Source organism: Perissodus microlepis, chromosome 16 (assembly GCF_051167445.1).
Source record: "Perissodus microlepis isolate ML-2025 ecotype Zambia chromosome 16, ASM5116744v1, whole genome shotgun sequence".
Lineage (NCBI taxonomy): Eukaryota > Metazoa > Chordata > Actinopteri > Cichliformes > Cichlidae > Perissodus > Perissodus microlepis.
In genome coordinates this window covers 15,485,549-15,502,197 of record NC_140476.1, presented here as the reverse complement: position 1 = coordinate 15,502,197, position 16,649 = coordinate 15,485,549, and the positions used below count along the sequence as shown (strand labels likewise).

The window sequence follows — 16,649 nt, the reverse complement described above, 5'->3', positions numbered from 1 at the left end:
TGATCTCTGTGGTTTGACAGATCTTGGTGCTCCTGATGGCATTGCTTATGACTGGATAAACAGAAGAATTTACTACAGTGACTATGTCAACCAGAGCATTAGCTCTATGTCTGTTGATGGCTCCCAAAGAACTATAATTGCTCATGTGTCCAGGCCAAGGGCCATCATGTTAGATCCCTGCAGGGGGTAAGATTTACACAGCACTCTATCTTCGTTCGTAAGACTAAACGGCACATTTATAAATGAATCTTTCTCTTTCAACAGATACATGTATTGGACAGACTGGGGAACCCATGCAAAGATTGAGCGTGCCACCTTAGGTGGAAACTTCAGAATAGAGATCGTGAACAGTAGTCTTGTGTGGCCCAATGGCCTGACCCTGGACTATGAAGAAGAGAGGCTCTATTGGGCAGATGCCAGCTTGTAAGAGCTGAAAAAAAAAAATCCACTTCTGAAAAATATATTTTACTATGTCTTATCTTGTTGTCTTGTTAATCTGCAGCAACTGCCATTATAATCTGTTTGCTCTGCCATCAGACAGAAGATTGAGCGATCCTCTCTTACTGGTTCCAACCGTGAAGTTATTGTCAGCACAGCCATCTACCCTTTTGCTATGACCATGTTTGGCCAGTTCATCTACTGGACTGACTGGAACACCCGCAGCATCTACCGAGCCAACAAACACGATGGTTCTGACCAGAGGGTTATGATCCAGAACCTTCCATCTCGACCAATGGACATCCACGTTTTAGCTGGCAGAAAGCAGCAGCAGTGTGACAGTCCCTGCCAGCAGTTTAATGGAGGTTGCAGCCACATCTGTACTCCAGGTACAAGAAACCCCTTTGTCTCGAGCATGTTTTTCTTCTAGTGCCTTAATTGAGGAGGAATAACACAAACTGTTCTGCAATTTTGTTACGTTAGGACCTAATGGAGCTGAGTGTCGGTGTCCATCAGAGGGCCGCTGGTACCTCGCCGACAGCAAACACTGTATCCCTGATAATGGGACTCGCTGCCAGCCAGGGCAGTTTGCCTGCATGAATGGCCGCTGTATTCGAGCCCAGTGGAAATGTGACAATGACGACGATTGTGGAGATGGAAGTGACGAGTTAGAAAGAGTCTGTGGTAGGTGTTCACGGTAATCCTAAATTTGTCACGAGTTTTATTGGGTTACCAACAATCTCACTCTCACAGCAGTCCTTATAGAGCCCTCCTGAGGCCCTTCTCCTCTCTGTTAAATGCAACTCTTAATCATTTAAAGTTACTAATTCTAACAAATGCTCTTTTTCTGCTTTAAAATTTTATTTCCAAGGACATAAAACAATCCGCAGCTACGCTGGTGTGTATTCCTGTATATTTATGATTATTTTTCCAATGACCGTCTTGAGCAATAACACAAATCAGTACTAACACATGAATCAATATACTTGTCTTTGCATGCAGTCCCACAGTTGCTGTCAGCCTTTATTGCCTTGTCAGGTAAAATGAGCTTTTAATGGTCGAGTGTACAAGCCCCCATTTCCTTCAATCTCACTCTTCTGGCCAGAGCTCTGATCTCATCTCGATTCTGTTTGGCAGCCTTCCACACTTGTGAGCCTACCGTCTTTACTTGTGGCAATGGGCGATGCGTGCCCTACCACTACCGCTGCGACCATTATGATGACTGCAGGGACAATAGCGATGAAGTGGGCTGTCTGTTCAGACCTTGTGACCCAAACACAGAGTTTGCTTGTAACAACGGACGCTGTATTGCAAAGGACTATGTTTGCAATGGTATCAACAACTGCTACGACAATGGCACCTCTGATGAACGAAACTGCCGTGAGTATCCTTAGTGTGCCACATAGAGGAAAGTACTGATGGAAGTTGTTTTTGCATTAAATGTGCTTTCATTTCATCTCAGCGGAGAGAACCTGTCAGCCAGAGCAAACAAAATGTCAGTCTACCAACATTTGCATCCCACGCTCGTATCTGTGTGATGGAGACAACGACTGTGGGGATATGAGTGATGAGAGTCCTACACACTGTGGTAAGTTTAACAACAACATCAGGATCAAGTTGTTATTTTTTCCTGATGCATAACTGCATCAGGTAACTGTTGCTGTTGCTAAAAATCTCTGCCAAAGTAAGAGAAAAGACATGGGTGTTATTAATAACATTTATTTAGTTTATGAAGAAAAATAAGTGAAAAAACATTTATTTATTCATTTATAATTACATTCCTTTGTTTCCCGTGGCACAACGAAGAAAAGAGCGAGTATAATTAACCTAAAGAAATATAATTGTCAGCATGTGCCATCAGGCAAACTGTTATTTTAAACTTTGGTATCAGCCCAGTTTCTGTAAGGATAAGTAAATGGACTTGGACCGGACAGGTGGAGCGTTACATTGTAGCTATAATTTGATGTATTGGAATTCTATGTTATGTATTCATTCATTCATTCATTCATTCTGCTATTCTCCTGTGTTTTTATTACTAGTGCATTTCCATCAGCATGTTTGTGGTGTTGGCAAAATGATATACTTAATCACATTAAGAAAAGGAAAAGAATGAATGAAATAAAAAAATAGGAGAGGTAGATGTTGTTTATGTGCTAAAAATGGGTCATTTTAGTTCGTTGCTGGGTGGTTGCTAGGCAACGTAATGATTTAATAACATCTGACATATTGTATTACATTATTACAACCCTAAAGAGGTAAAATGCTGTATGGTCTAGGAAGCGGATAGAGATTTCAGGTACTGCAATTAGATAATGAATATTATGTAGGTATGCTGTTTGACACAAAATTGTACAAGTGGCATCATAATGTTACTTCAGACACTTATTGGTTTTTCAGATATTTAAGTTTTTTATTTGCAACCATTTTTCTGTAATACAATATGAGAAAACAATTTAAAAAATATGAATAAGTAATTATTCTAGTAGGTTGTCACATAATGATTTGATCTTTACTTTTCAGCTCCCAGATTCTGCAAATCAGCATACTGTATATTAATCCTCAAAAAGATTTATTATGAGCCAGAATGATATTAGAAATAAAAAGAGATTTCATGACTTTCTGCATCCTCTCCGTAGCTCAATCCACATGTTCCCAGAGCGAGTTCCGTTGCTCGAGTGGCCGCTGCATCCCCGCCCACTGGTACTGTGATGGAGGGGCTGACTGCAGTGACGGCTCTGATGAACCCCTCTCCTGTAGTGAGTGTTGCAAAAAAAATTCTCTCACCACCAAAATGGGCCTTTTGGCTTTGTGTGTCTGCCCCCTTCCCCGTCATCAGCTGCTCTGTTATTGTGTGTTTATGCCTCTCCGCCAATCTGCATCTGTGTGCTGTGTGAGAGAGCTCCGTGAGTGATGTAGCGGGGACTGCAAGTCAGTGGTGTATTTCTTTGTTGATGATGTGGTCAGTCAGGCCTCCTATTGTGTGCTGCATTCCTGTGTGGTGACGCCCCTCAATGTCCTCTGACAAACAGCACCTCCCCCTCCTTTTGTCCACCAGGGGTTACAGAGCCTCACTTTGGCTTTTGTTTAGATAGCTCACCATGCATGGGAATGTGGAGTTGCCATGACTATTTTGAAAGCTTTGCCAGTGTTGTATTGTGCCTTCTTTATTAGTGGAAAAGCAGATGGGGGAAGTACCTGAGATAATTGGCAATTACAAAAATAAAAAAACAGGGAGTGAACATTTACATTGGATAGAAATGAGTTGGCATATGTTATAAAGTCGCCACACTGTGTTCATGTTGGTGTATTATATACATTTTAATGTGTGTGATTTGTGCCTGCAGCCACATTGATCCGAACCTGCAACACAGACCAGTTTCGCTGCGATGACGGCCGGTGCATTGCCTCGTCCTGGATCTGTGATGGGGACAATGATTGTGGTGACATGAGTGATGAAGATCAGAGACATAACTGTGGTATGTGTCCTTTAGTCCTATATCCTTTCCCCCTTTTTCATTCACTCTTTTTTCTATTTGTCCTTTTTGTGTTTGTAACCAGCATGGATACAAGTGCTGGTCCGTGCATGGGTCATTGAGGACAGTTGGTCATCTTTGCTATATCCAATAAGCTAATGAGAAATAATTGGATAGGGTCACCTGGAGGCAGATGATTCACTATGGCAGCCCCTAAAGGGAGCATCCAAAAGAACACGAAGAAGAAGACTGGCACTAGTAACTATGGCAGCTGTCCAGCAGTTAAAAAACAACTGGGTATCCATGAGTAAAATTATGAGATAATAACCTGAAATCTCGACTAAATTTTGCCACGATCACGAGTGTGAGCTTTTCCGAGTGCATTGAGAGAATGTCCAACGTGGTACAAATTTGGAAAAATTGGTGGTTAGAGTTAAAATTTGCTTTTCAAAGGTCAAAGGTCACCACGATCTAAAAAACCCAAATCTTGGTCATGACTTTATAATTCACCCAACTACAGTATCACCAAAATCTTGGGACACACTCAGCCACTCGAGCAAAAGTTCACAGAAATGTTTAACAGGATAAAATGATGAAATAAGATTTAATATCCAAGAGGTTAAAGGTCAACTTGGTGTGATGTAATGTTTTAAAACACACGCTATTGAACATAACTTTACACAATAACTCAAAATGAAAATGGAAGGCTCGTCCCTACACCGTTGACTCAGTTAAAGAGCAAATCCTATTGACTGCAGAGGTATTAAGCCACGAGTTGGTAATTCTGCTTAATTATTTTATTACATCTTCTCACTTCTTTACCGCTCCATCCCGCCTCGAAGACCATCCTCTTGTTCTCCACCACTTCTCGATTGCCCCCTCCTGCTTCCTGTTGTTATTCGGGATGCTGATTTAGGTACACACCACTGGGTGAGTGTTGTTTGTAGGGACAATGGAAGTGAGCTGCCAGCATCTAAGTGTCCTGTAGAAGGTCTCCAGTCCAAGGAGCTGACATTCCTAATTTCTCCTGCTTCACTCGCTACTTTGTGCATGTCTCCTTTCTTTGGCTTCCTGGCTCAGGGTGGATCAAGATTCTTATATTTCACCGACATGCGCTCCAAAAATAAGATGCCTGAAGCTAAAGACTTCAGCGCTGTAGGAGACTCACTTCAAACAATGTGAAGTGATCACATGAGACGGATAAAGAATTTGTGGTCATAGCCGCATGTTTTGAAATACAGTTTGGAATGTTTTTGGATTCACAAAATATGTAGGTTGACGCTGGGTCACCGCATTCAATATTTAACTTCTTGTAAAGCCCCTGCCTGTTTTGTTTGTCTTTTTCAGCCAATCGAACGTGTTCAAGTGCAGAGTTCACATGTGTGAACAACAGGCCACCTCAGAGGAAATGTATTCCCCGTGACTGGGTGTGTGATGGCGATGCGGACTGTGCGGATGCTTTAGATGAGCGTCAAAACTGCACGCGCAGGTCCTGCGGCATCAACGAGTTCACCTGTAATAATGGTCTCTGCATACGCAGCTCTTACAGGTTAGAAGGAACGCTGGGATATCATCTGTGATGAGTCTGACTGGAAATTTGAGTTCATTTTCTTTGCTTTTCAAATCAGGTGCGACCGTCGTAACGACTGTGGAGACAGCAGCGATGAGCAGGGCTGCACGTACCAACCTTGCCAGCAACATCAGTTCACCTGCCAGAACGGCCGCTGTGTGTCACGTGACTTTGTCTGCGACGGCGACAACGACTGCGGGGATGAATCCGATGAGCTGGAGCACATGTGCCACACGCCAGCACCCACCTGCCCCCCGGGGGAGTTCAAATGTGAGAATGGTCACTGTATCTCGTTGAGCCAGGTGTGTGACAGGAGTGATGACTGCTCTGACAACAGCGACGAGAAAGGATGCGGTGAGTGAAAAGTATTTTGACAGCATTTGCTCGCTCTGATAAGATGTGAGCCTCACTGAGAAGAATGCTCAGCAACAGACTCAACTGAAGCTTTCCTACCTTTGTAAAACAATAGAGCCTCAGATAATTTAACATTACAGGGAAATTGTTCACAGGTGCATTCAAGCACCAAAATTGGCATATAAACTCTTTTATGATTATCTCCTTTGATAAACCTCATTAGTCTTTCAAAAATACAAGACGGCAGCCATTTTCAATCTGGCTGTTGGGAAAGGCAAGAAAACATATTTATATAAACTAGACTTGCCTTTTTGAATTGTACTAGTGTGAAATCATACATGTTCAGTTATAGAGAAGTCATACTATTTGTTCAGCCACACTTATAGACATTTTACACTCCTTGCTGGTTGCACAATTCTTACCTAGGCTTGGATTTAGAGAGGGCTGTTGACTATTCAGAAGGTTCGTGGTTCAGTCCTCACCTCTTGCATCTGTATGTTGAAGCATCCTTGGGGAAGAGTATCCCAAGTATCCCACGATGTATCTGTCCAGGTTTGCATGTGTGTGAGTGTTAAAAATGTGTACATTGAAAAGTGCTTTGAATCCTAAGTGAGCGCAAAAAAAAAGCGTTTTATGAGTCCATATCATAGACTAAACTAAAGGAGAACACAGAGAACACTTACCAACCCAACCTTAAGTACTTGATAGTGTAGTTAGAGTAGTTACACGAGGTAGCCAATCTAGCAAACGGCTTAAAAGCACAGCAGTGTATCAGCCGCCTGGTCTGAACCTGTCCAATGACCTGCTTATCAGGTCAGTTGGTGATTCTAAAGAACCTGGTTGTGTGACACACAGTTATCTGACTCTTAATGTATGCCTGTTAATAATAATAATGATAATAATAAAAATTGAGGATAGGGTGTGCAAACATGAGCCGAGTGTAAATGAGATTTGACTTTGAGTTTGAATGACAGTCACTGGATGAAAGTTAAATGTTCAAGCATAGTTGTATGTGTTATGGTGGCAAAAGGGTAATTGCGTCATTGCAGTTATTTTGTTTTACTTGGAGTGAAGAAGATCTGAAGAAGTTCTAAATGTATCCAGTAGCTGAAGTTCTGGAGTAAAACAACTGTTTCTTAATATAGAAATGATGATTCTATATCTATAGGATTTTTCAAATGAATAGCTTCAGAGAGACAAATATGCAAATTCTCCCTCTTGTATCCACTTTTGAAATATTGTTACACTTATCTGTAACAAACAAATGCATCCAAGAATGTTAATTTAGCAAACTGATTATAGATCTAGCACTATAATATAGTAATTGGTAATTGTTTATTAATAGCAAGTTAAAAGGTTAAATGGTTTTTTTATTACTTTAATTTTTGGGCTCTTTTACTTCTCTAACTGTAGGTATCAATGAGTGCACAGACCCATCCATTCACCACTGCGATCACAATTGCACCGACACACCTACTAGCTTTATATGCACCTGTCGTCCTGGCTACCGCCTCATGTCTGACGGCAAAACGTGCGACGATGTCGACGAGTGTACAGAGACCCCCAGCGTGTGCAGTCAACTGTGTGAAAACACAGTTGGTTCCCACATGTGCAAGTGTGCTCCAGGTTTCCTCCGAGAGCCGGATGGGCGCAGCTGCCGTCAGAACAGCAACATTTCACCGTACCTGATCTTCAGCAACCGCTACTACCTGAGGAACCTATCAACAGATGGGGCGGCCTATTCTCTCATTCTGCAGGGCCTGACCAGTGTGGTGGCCACGGACTTTGATCGCGTCGACAAGCGTCTCTATTGGATTGATGTGAGCCGCAGAGTGATAGAAAGGATGTATAACAATGGCAGTAACAGAGAGGTGGTGGTTAATGGGGTTCTGCATGGGGAGGGCCTCGCAGTTGACTGGGTAGCCAGGAAACTGTACTGGGTGGACAGCTTCCTGGATTGTCTCAAAGTGTCTGAACTGGATGGCCGCTTTGTCAAGAAACTAGCCGAACACTGCGTGGATGCCAATAACACCTACTGCTTTGAAAACCCCAGAGGTGTTGTGTTGCATCCCAAATATGGGTGAGGAATCCAAATATAATAAATATGTTTGCTTATCAGATGGTCAGAAATAACCATCTGGTACAGATTTATGCTTATTGACGTGTCACACTCTAAAGGGTCATTCTGATTCAGGCCCAAACTCATGTTGGCAGATTTTCTGAAATATCAGTAAACTTAACAAATTAAAGAAATTTATTAAATTTTTTCCCTCTTACTTTCCCTCATATGTCTCCATTAAGGCTCTTTTCACTATGCTTAGTATAGAAGCAGACAAAGTTCTGGTGTGTTTTTACAGATGAAAAAAAAAATTATATGCAAAACTGAAGATCTTCTCTTTTCAAGCCCACTTAAAATTATAAAGACTTTGTTCCTTGCACGTTTGTTCACAAATGTGGACAACCTTTTGTTTTTGTGTAAAGCCAGAGGCAATTTATCAGAATTTATTGATTTTAATTATACTATCTGAAGACTCTACCTTTAGTTTTGATGTGTAACAAGGACCAGATTACTTATGTCCAAAGTTTTCACAGTGTGAAAGTTCTTACCTGGTTATATAGTTGTTACATCCTTTGTTTTTTTGTTTTGCTTGTTTAAAATACAGCTTCACGTCGGGGTAGTGGGGTCATTTTACAGCACAACACAAAACAGTCTACATTTTTTGGCAAAGTGCAAAACATTATATACAAGGTATGTAGGGCCTCAAGAGGTTAAATAATGTATATATCTTATCCCCCTGATAGATTTGTGTACTGGACAGACTGGGGAGACAAAGCCTTTATAGGTCGTGTTGGAATGGATGGAACCAACAAATCGGCCATCATCACCACAAAGATCGAGTGGCCCAACGGTATTACAATCGACTACACAAACGACAGGCTCTACTGGTCCGATGCTCACCTCAACTACATTGAGTAAGTGCACCTGAAAACAGGCAGATTCTTTTACCCTGCCGTAAGAGGAAGCCAGTAACTCTGTGAATGTATTTCTTCTGTCAGATACTCTGACTTGGATGGTCAGCACAGACACACGGTGTACGACGGAGACTTGCCTCACCCATTTGCCCTGACTGTGTTTGAGGACACTGTATATTGGACTGACTGGAACACGCGCACGGTGGAGAAAGGCAACAAATACGACGGCTCCGGCCGTCAAGTACTTGTTAACACCACACACAGACCATTTGACATCCACGTGTACCATCCTTACAGGCAGCCTATTGGTGAGTGAATCCTGTTGCAGGTATTCACCAAGGACTAAACTGTACCTGGTCTCTGTTTTTCTAGAGACCAAAGTGTTTTAATGAGTGTTGCTCTTCCTCTAACAGTAAACAACCCCTGTGCGGTGAACAATGGAGGCTGTTCACACCTGTGCTTGATCCGTCACGGGGGGCGAGAACACACCTGTGAGTGCCCAGACCATTTCCTGACAATTCAAATAGGAGGTGTGACCCGATGCCTTCCCATGTGCACCAGCACCCAATACAGATGTGCTAACAATGAACGGTTTGTTAAAGCTTCTTTAATCTTTGGCATGTTTTCTGGTCTTTTTTTATTATTTGCTACATTTTTTAAATATAATTTTTGAATTGACTGTGATACATTAATGGAAATAGGGAGGACAAGGTTATTTATAACCATGTTTTTATCCCAAAAATGTCCCTGGTGCTTACAGCCTTCATATGACTTTATGCATTTTTATTCTTTTTTGGTTTTTTCCCCCAAAATTCTTCATCTTTCCAGTTTCTCATCCACCAGTTCAAAAACTTGAATACGTTCACTTTTTTAAGACTGTCTTTGAAGAATAGTGCCACCTAGTGTTTGTGTAAAATACATTCTCACAGGTCTCAAATACTTTTGCCGAGGTTTTGTGTATTTATATAGCTGCCCTTGTATTTGAAAATGTGAAAGTTTGGAGATGTATTTTTTCAGCCTTCCTCAAAATCAGAGTCTATATGTAGGAAATTCAATACATTTAAATGGGTAAAGGACTGGACTTTGTTATTCAACACATGGGTTAAGTAAGCTGTTTAAAGCTTTACATAATGCTCACTTCTGCTTCAACAGGTGCATTCCTATTTGGTGGAAATGCGATGGTCAGGCGGACTGCAGGGACGGCTCAGACGAGCCCTCCACCTGTCCGTCTCGGCACTGCAGGCTTGGTCAGTTTCAGTGCAACGATGGAAACTGCACCAGTCCGCACTTTTTGTGTAACGCCAACCAGGACTGTCACGACGGATCAGATGAAGACGCTGTGCTCTGTGGTAGGTTTTTTATTCATTTTTTGAGGCTTTTATGTCTTCCTACCTGCTTCCCATGTCCTAATGATTTTAAAAGTACACATTTGTATACTTTGTAGCTACACACATGTGTGAGTCACACCAGTGGCAGTGTGCAAACAAGCGATGCATCCCTGAGTCGTGGCAGTGCGATGGTGAGGACGACTGTGGCGATCAGTCCGATGAGGACCCTGCACACTGCTCCTCCAGGACCTGTCGCCCTGGACAGTTTAAGTGCCGCAACGGACGCTGCATCCCACAGAGCTGGAAATGTGATGTAGATGATGATTGTGGTGACAATTCTGACGAACCGCTGGAAGAATGCAGTAAGTAAATTACAGCATATCAACTAAACATTAAAGAACTTAAATCTGTAATAATTTTATAGAAATGTTACCCTTTAAAATAAGTTAAGGATCCATAGATATTAGTATTTTTAAAAATATATTGATTATTGAACTGTTTTCTCCAAAGTGGGACCAGGATATCGATGTGACAACCATACAGAGTTTGCCTGCAGGACGAACTACCGCTGCGTGCCGCTTTGGTCTGTTTGCAACGGCCACAATGACTGCAGAGACAACAGTGATGAACAGGGCTGTGGTGAGTTTTAGTCCAGTTTTGTAGCGGCAGCAATCTGAAAATGTTGTGTTTTTCTTAAACACACACTTCATGCCTTCGTTTAAAGCGTTACTGCCTGATGTTTCTTTTTTTACATTTAGTTTTTTTCATCCAAGGTAAGATTTTTTAGGGATTTCAAAATAGGTGCAAAACAAGAAATTAGCTGAAGGAGTGAGTGAAGGGCAATTAGCCAACGCCTCAGCCTCCTGTGGAACATTACACGGTGTGATAGTGGGAGGTGCTGATGCTGATGGAGAGCATCTCACCACTTACCCTCCCCCACCTTTTACCTCTCCCAGGGAGCATGGCAGATTTATGAGCTGTCCACTGGTTTGAGTCCACTTGTACGTGCTTTTATGTGTGTGTTGGTGCTCTGTCCTTGCGTGGGGGCAGGGTTCACACAAGGCTCTTTGTACTTGCTACGATCCAAACACACTCGCCGCGGCCCTCCCGTCTCTTATCAGAGGCCCTCACTCCATTAGTGCCATGCCTGCGCAGGAGTGGAGATCTGTGCTAATCTTCCTGTAAGAATGTACCAGATGGGCCAGGTGGAGGGGCTAAGAGGGCAGGACTAGCTAACACCGCGCTATCTTTGACCCCCAGCACTGTGTGGTAGCGATGGCTCAGACCAGCTCTGCTGCACTCCTCTCCCTTCTGTGCTTCTCATCTCCTGCAGCCTTATCCTCCACAGACATACACTGGCATGGATAGAGGTCACCCATCTGTCTTTGGCAGGCTGCTCCCCTCCTTCTACCACTTTGCAGTTTAATTAAAAAGAAAGATCTCTTTTATTTCAAACTGACATTTTATCATAACCTAAATGTCTAGAAATTCAGTGTGCCTGCTGATAAAGCCTCATATTTTCTCATCTCTTACTGCTGCACATAAGATTTTCTCAACAGTGAGAATACTTTAATGGTTAATACATCATAGACTGGTGCCGACATAGTGACAGGCTGGTGCCTGAGAACGTTTATAATAAATAATGCTAAACAAAGAATGCACTCAGTTTACTGTTTCTTATTTGCAATTAGTTTAAATATGCGTGTCTAATGTAATGTATGCTGTATACTGACAGCAAATTTATATTTGTGTTTTTAAAGTTTTAATTGACATTTTAGGACAAATTTGTCATACTGTAATGTATTTAGTAGATTTTTAAAAATATCCTGTCTGTATAAATATTTAAAATACGATAATACTTTAGTGTATTTTAGTTTAAAAAAATTCTACTATCCCTATATAAAAATACAGTAGTAGATGTTTTCTTGTGCTTGCTTCTACAAGTCTTTTGTACCTCTACTGGAGGTTTGAAAAAGTTAGGCCAATTGTTTTGAGTTAAAAAAATATATATATATTGGTGTATAACAGCCATTATTGCTTTAAAGCGCCCTGGTCTTCTCTTCAGATGAACTGAGCTGTGATCCTAACGGAGACTTTCGCTGTGACAACCACCGCTGTATCCCACTGAGATGGAGGTGTGATGGGGACGACGACTGTGGGGACAGTTCAGACGAGCGCAGCTGCAGTGAGTCACCTTGGCCCTCACAGATAAACACTTTGAACTATTTCTAAAAATATCAGATCACGTTCAGTTTGAGTGGTTTGGAGACAAAGAGAGACGGTTTAGAGATGTGCTGAGGACAGACAGTGGATATATTGGACAAAGGATGTTGACAATGGTACAGGAAAGCAGAAACAAAAGAGGACGACCACAGAGAAAAACGAAAGATATGTAGATTTTTTTTTTTCATCATGTAGAAAAAAAGTCAGCATTATTTAAATCCAGCACTTTCTAATAAGCTTTAATCTGGGTTTTTATACTGTACTTATATTTTGATGGGATAGTCTGGTTATTGGGATGCACATACACAAGCAAAGAGGGCTGTGTTTTATAATCATGAATAATTCAACTTCTGTGGATATAAAACAATAACTGAAATGAATTATTGTTGTCATTAAATTGAAGTGATAGGATACTTCTGATAACTGCTACATAATTTAGTCAGTTGTTAGGTTGTTGCTTGGAAATGCAATGATGCACTTATAGCTGATATCAATAAGAAGCTTCAGGAGCCAAAAGAAATAAACAAAGAGATTTCATGTATAAAAAATGTTTAAAAATAAAGTAAAGATTATTTTTTGTTGTTGTGTGCATCTGCTCTGGGCCAAGCTAATAGCTAAATCGGGTACAAGGCATGTTTTTTTTTTTTTAGATCAGTAATGTGCATGATCCCTGACAAATAAAAGTTCCATCCTTTTCCATAAGCTGCTCTGAATGATGCCACTCCACCTAATTTGAAGTGTAAATCTATTAAAACGAGGTGCCAACGGCAGCAGCGTTATAGTGCAATAGTAATGACGAGGTATTTTTCCTCAGGTAGTAAAACAAGTTTATTGTTTCCACTTTTAGCAGGAACAATTTTCTAACATACAGAAAACATCACATCACATCACAGAAAAATGTACATCAGTACCATCGTAGATGTTTTGACATGGCACAGGCCAAGTAAACAGTGAGAAAATGGATCTCCTGATATGTGCGTGACATTTCCCGCCAAACTGTCCAGACTTCATGTGTGAAAGCGGTTTGGTTGTGTTTTGGTGTCGGCTGTTCCGACAGCTGTCTCTTTAACTATTTTTATTGTGGGGTTTTAGTGTAGCGCAAATAAAAGCAGGATGTTGATCCCAAAGAATAGCCTCGCTATCATTTATTCAGACATTTGGGGAGGTTTTCGTAAGAGGCTCGAGACTTCTGCCGACAGCGGAGCGGTGAGAAAGGAAGTCTTATCAACTGCTGGAGAAACAGGCTGTCCTCAGTGTTTGAGAAAGAGGGAGTGAAGGAGTCTGTCACCTTTTGCCCTGAAGAATTTAAACATGTCTGAGAATATGCCAGGTAACAGGGATAATGTTGCTACTCAAAGGGGAAGCAATGGTGTTTAATCAGAGCAGCACAGTGTTGCTGCGCTGGTTGCCCACGCCAAGAGAGTTTGTCTTCTTGAACTCATGAGCTCAGTGCAGAGTAATGTGTGCGTGTACTTCTGTAGTTAACATAAGATCCAGTATTTAATATTTGGATATGGAAGCAAATATGTGTCTGCACATATACTTGGCCAATAAACACGATTCTGATTCTGATTCTGATTCTGAAATCATACATTAAACATTTTATGTTGAAAAGTTTGCGACATACATAAGAGCCTCTGATGTAGTTTTCATCATTTTCTCTCAGATTTAGCAAAAACAGAAGTCATATTTGTGCATTTCTTGGATTCCACCTTGTTTAATTTGTGTTTCCATGTTTTCTCCCAGCACCACGCGCATGCACGGAGAGCGAGTATCGCTGCGATAATCTGCGCTGCATTCCCGACCGTTGGGTCTGTGACCATGACAACGACTGCGAGGACAACTCGGATGAAAGGGACTGTGGTAAGTGGAGGCTCTTTGTTTTGGCTCAGGGTCGGCCTGTTTGTGAGTAACAGAGGGCCGCACTAAACAAAGAAGCAATAAAACCTTCAGTTTTGAAGCACAGACAGACAGGACCACCAACAGTCCGTTTTTCAAAAAGAGTTTATTCAGTCTGCTACAAATGAGAGTTTCTACAGTGAGCGTTGGACAGACAGGTCGTTGCTTTAGAAACTTATTCTTGATGAATATATGTGTGAAATAAAAGGTTGTCAGGGGTTCCTTAAAAACTTGTAAAATGTCTCAAATACACATTAACTAATAAGTATTAAGTGTTTTAAATTCAGGACCTAATGCCGCTGTTTTTGCCTCATCCACACATTTAGGTTATGCATTGTAACTGCATCATTAAGGCTGAGCTTTATAATTTGACTAATCATTTAAGGCTGTTTGTAGATGTAACCTATAGGTTAACTATGAGGTTGATCAGTCTAGAAACTGTGTAGATGATGAACCTGCTATATGCAGTTTAGCTGTTGTCACCTGACTATGCTATTCCCTATTTGCAGAGTTGCGGACTTGTCATCCTGGCTACTTCCAGTGCGGTAGTGGACACTGCATCGCTGAACGTTTCAAATGCGATGGGAATGCTGATTGTCTGGACTACACGGATGAGACGTCATGCCGTAAGTGTCTCTCATCATTTGGTTTTCTGTGTCCACTCTTTGATAACATAACTGGATTCTTTATATTTGCTTCCTGATTGTTGAGGCGTCATTAGGAGAGATGATTGTGAGTTTGGTTATTGATTTTCTTGTGTGAAAGTCACAGATTTAGTTTAATAGACTGCTTCTGACTTTCAGCAACCCGCTATCCCAATGGCACATACTGCCCCCAGTTCACGTTTGAATGCAAGAACCACATTTGTGTCCCGCCTCACTGGAAATGTGATGGAGACAATGACTGCGGAGACAACTCAGACGAGGAGCTTCATTTCTGCTGTAAGAAGTTATTAAAACACCCACAGTCCCTCAAGTCCACCGCACACAAAGCCAAATCTAACAGCATGCTAACTCGTGATTCCCACACTTTTTGTACAGTGTGCTGCTCATTTGAATGGTTGAATCTGCTAAAGTAGGTTTACTCTGTTCGTCCACAGTGGACATCCAATGTGAGGCTCCGTTTCGTTTTCACTGTGACAATAACCGCTGCATCTACAGCCACGAGCTGTGTAACTCAGTCGATGACTGCGGTGACGGCTCTGATGAGAGGCAGGAAAACTGTAAGTACACATTTTTTACTCTTTACTACTATACTTGAACAGAGCTGAATATCTTTACAGCTTCTGTTGAGAATCACCATGTTTCTCCTCTTTTAGGTCAAAAGCCAACGCATGGACCTTGTACAGATGATGAGTACAAATGCAGTAACGGACAGTGTATCCCTCTTCAGTACGCCTGTGACGATTATGACGACTGTGGAGATCAATCTGATGAACTTGGCTGTCGTAAGTAATATCAGCAAAGAGCAAATTAGTAACAGAGTCAGAGTGGATAAATAAGTACAAAAACCCCCCTTAAATTGCTAATCTAAACTGACTTAATCCAGTACCGTACATGTAAACAGATTCAACATATGAATATATCTGTAGCAGAAGCTGTCTGATTTCTCATTGTAGTTTGGGGGCTGTTGAACAGTGTAGGCAAACAGACTGATCCAGATGCAGGACACTACAGGCTGACCTCACAACAAAACGCAGCGCTTTACTTGGGAAAGTACAAAGTCTGAAACCTCCACTAAACACTCCAGAACATAGAAGTAAACATAGCTGAAAGAAACATGACTGAACATAAAATGGAAAAAGTGGAGAAGGTAGAAAAATGATGTCATAAGGACAAAGAGGGAGGCAGGACTATTTAAACAGAATGGGCCGAAAAGGGAAGCGGAGATGAGAAGTAACGCAAGTCAGAAAAGTAAGTAAATCAAGGATCAGCCATCCACAGCTCCATAAAACCAGACAAGAAGTAGAACTTAGACTATAAAACTGAAGCTCATCACACTACAAAAACAGTGGGAACATGAATCCAAATGCTGAATCCCAAAAATGACAACGTACTAGAAAAAGTAAATGTAGAAATCAAACCCCAAACTCTGGGACTGTGACCGAATACATATTTTAACTTCACTTTTCTTGACTTGGTAAGAAAAAGTGACTGCATGATATAATGGTTAACACTCAGTTAACATTTGTGAGTGTCCAGCTTTACATTCAGAGCATGTTTTCATTAAATCCACTTTTCTCAGACCAAACCAGTGGGCACTCATGCAGTGCCAACATCTGTGAACACAACTGTACAGACCTGACAGGAGGAGGGTTCCTCTGCTCCTGCAGACCTGGATATAAGCCCAAATCAACAGAAAGACACAACTGTGAAGGTAAACAACACACAC

The 16,649-nt window shown here is 41.5% G+C and overlaps 1 protein-coding gene across 2 annotated transcripts in view; it reads left to right on the top strand.

Moving 5' to 3' along the window:
- The window catches only part of lrp2a (low density lipoprotein receptor-related protein 2a), a 52,683-nt gene that overhangs the window by 29,331 nt on the left and 6,703 nt on the right, over positions 1-16,649 (top strand). Inside the window, exons 41-66 of one of the 2 annotated variants that reach the window (XM_084954668.1) lie at positions 21-186; positions 265-423; positions 538-827; positions 922-1,122; positions 1,310-1,336; positions 1,441-1,476; positions 1,576-1,818; positions 1,901-2,026; positions 3,075-3,194; positions 3,783-3,914; positions 5,259-5,460; positions 5,540-5,835; positions 7,249-7,915; positions 8,638-8,808; positions 8,893-9,116; positions 9,222-9,399; positions 9,961-10,157; positions 10,253-10,498; positions 10,647-10,775; positions 12,202-12,321; positions 14,106-14,222; positions 14,768-14,884; positions 15,062-15,199; positions 15,358-15,480; positions 15,577-15,705; positions 16,503-16,634. In XM_084954668.1, coding sequence (XP_084810794.1) covers positions 21-186; positions 265-423; positions 538-827; positions 922-1,122; positions 1,310-1,336; positions 1,441-1,476; positions 1,576-1,818; positions 1,901-2,026; positions 3,075-3,194; positions 3,783-3,914; positions 5,259-5,460; positions 5,540-5,835; positions 7,249-7,915; positions 8,638-8,808; positions 8,893-9,116; positions 9,222-9,399; positions 9,961-10,157; positions 10,253-10,498; positions 10,647-10,775; positions 12,202-12,321; positions 14,106-14,222; positions 14,768-14,884; positions 15,062-15,199; positions 15,358-15,480; positions 15,577-15,705; positions 16,503-16,634 — 4,686 coding nt within the window. The remainder of the gene's footprint in view (positions 1-20; positions 187-264; positions 424-537; positions 828-921; positions 1,123-1,309; positions 1,337-1,440; positions 1,477-1,575; positions 1,819-1,900; positions 2,027-3,074; positions 3,195-3,782; positions 3,915-5,258; positions 5,461-5,539; positions 5,836-7,248; positions 7,916-8,637; positions 8,809-8,892; positions 9,117-9,221; positions 9,400-9,960; positions 10,158-10,252; positions 10,499-10,646; positions 10,776-12,201; positions 12,322-14,105; positions 14,223-14,767; positions 14,885-15,061; positions 15,200-15,357; positions 15,481-15,576; positions 15,706-16,502; positions 16,635-16,649) is intronic. The other variant, XM_084954667.1, reaches the window with a different exon arrangement.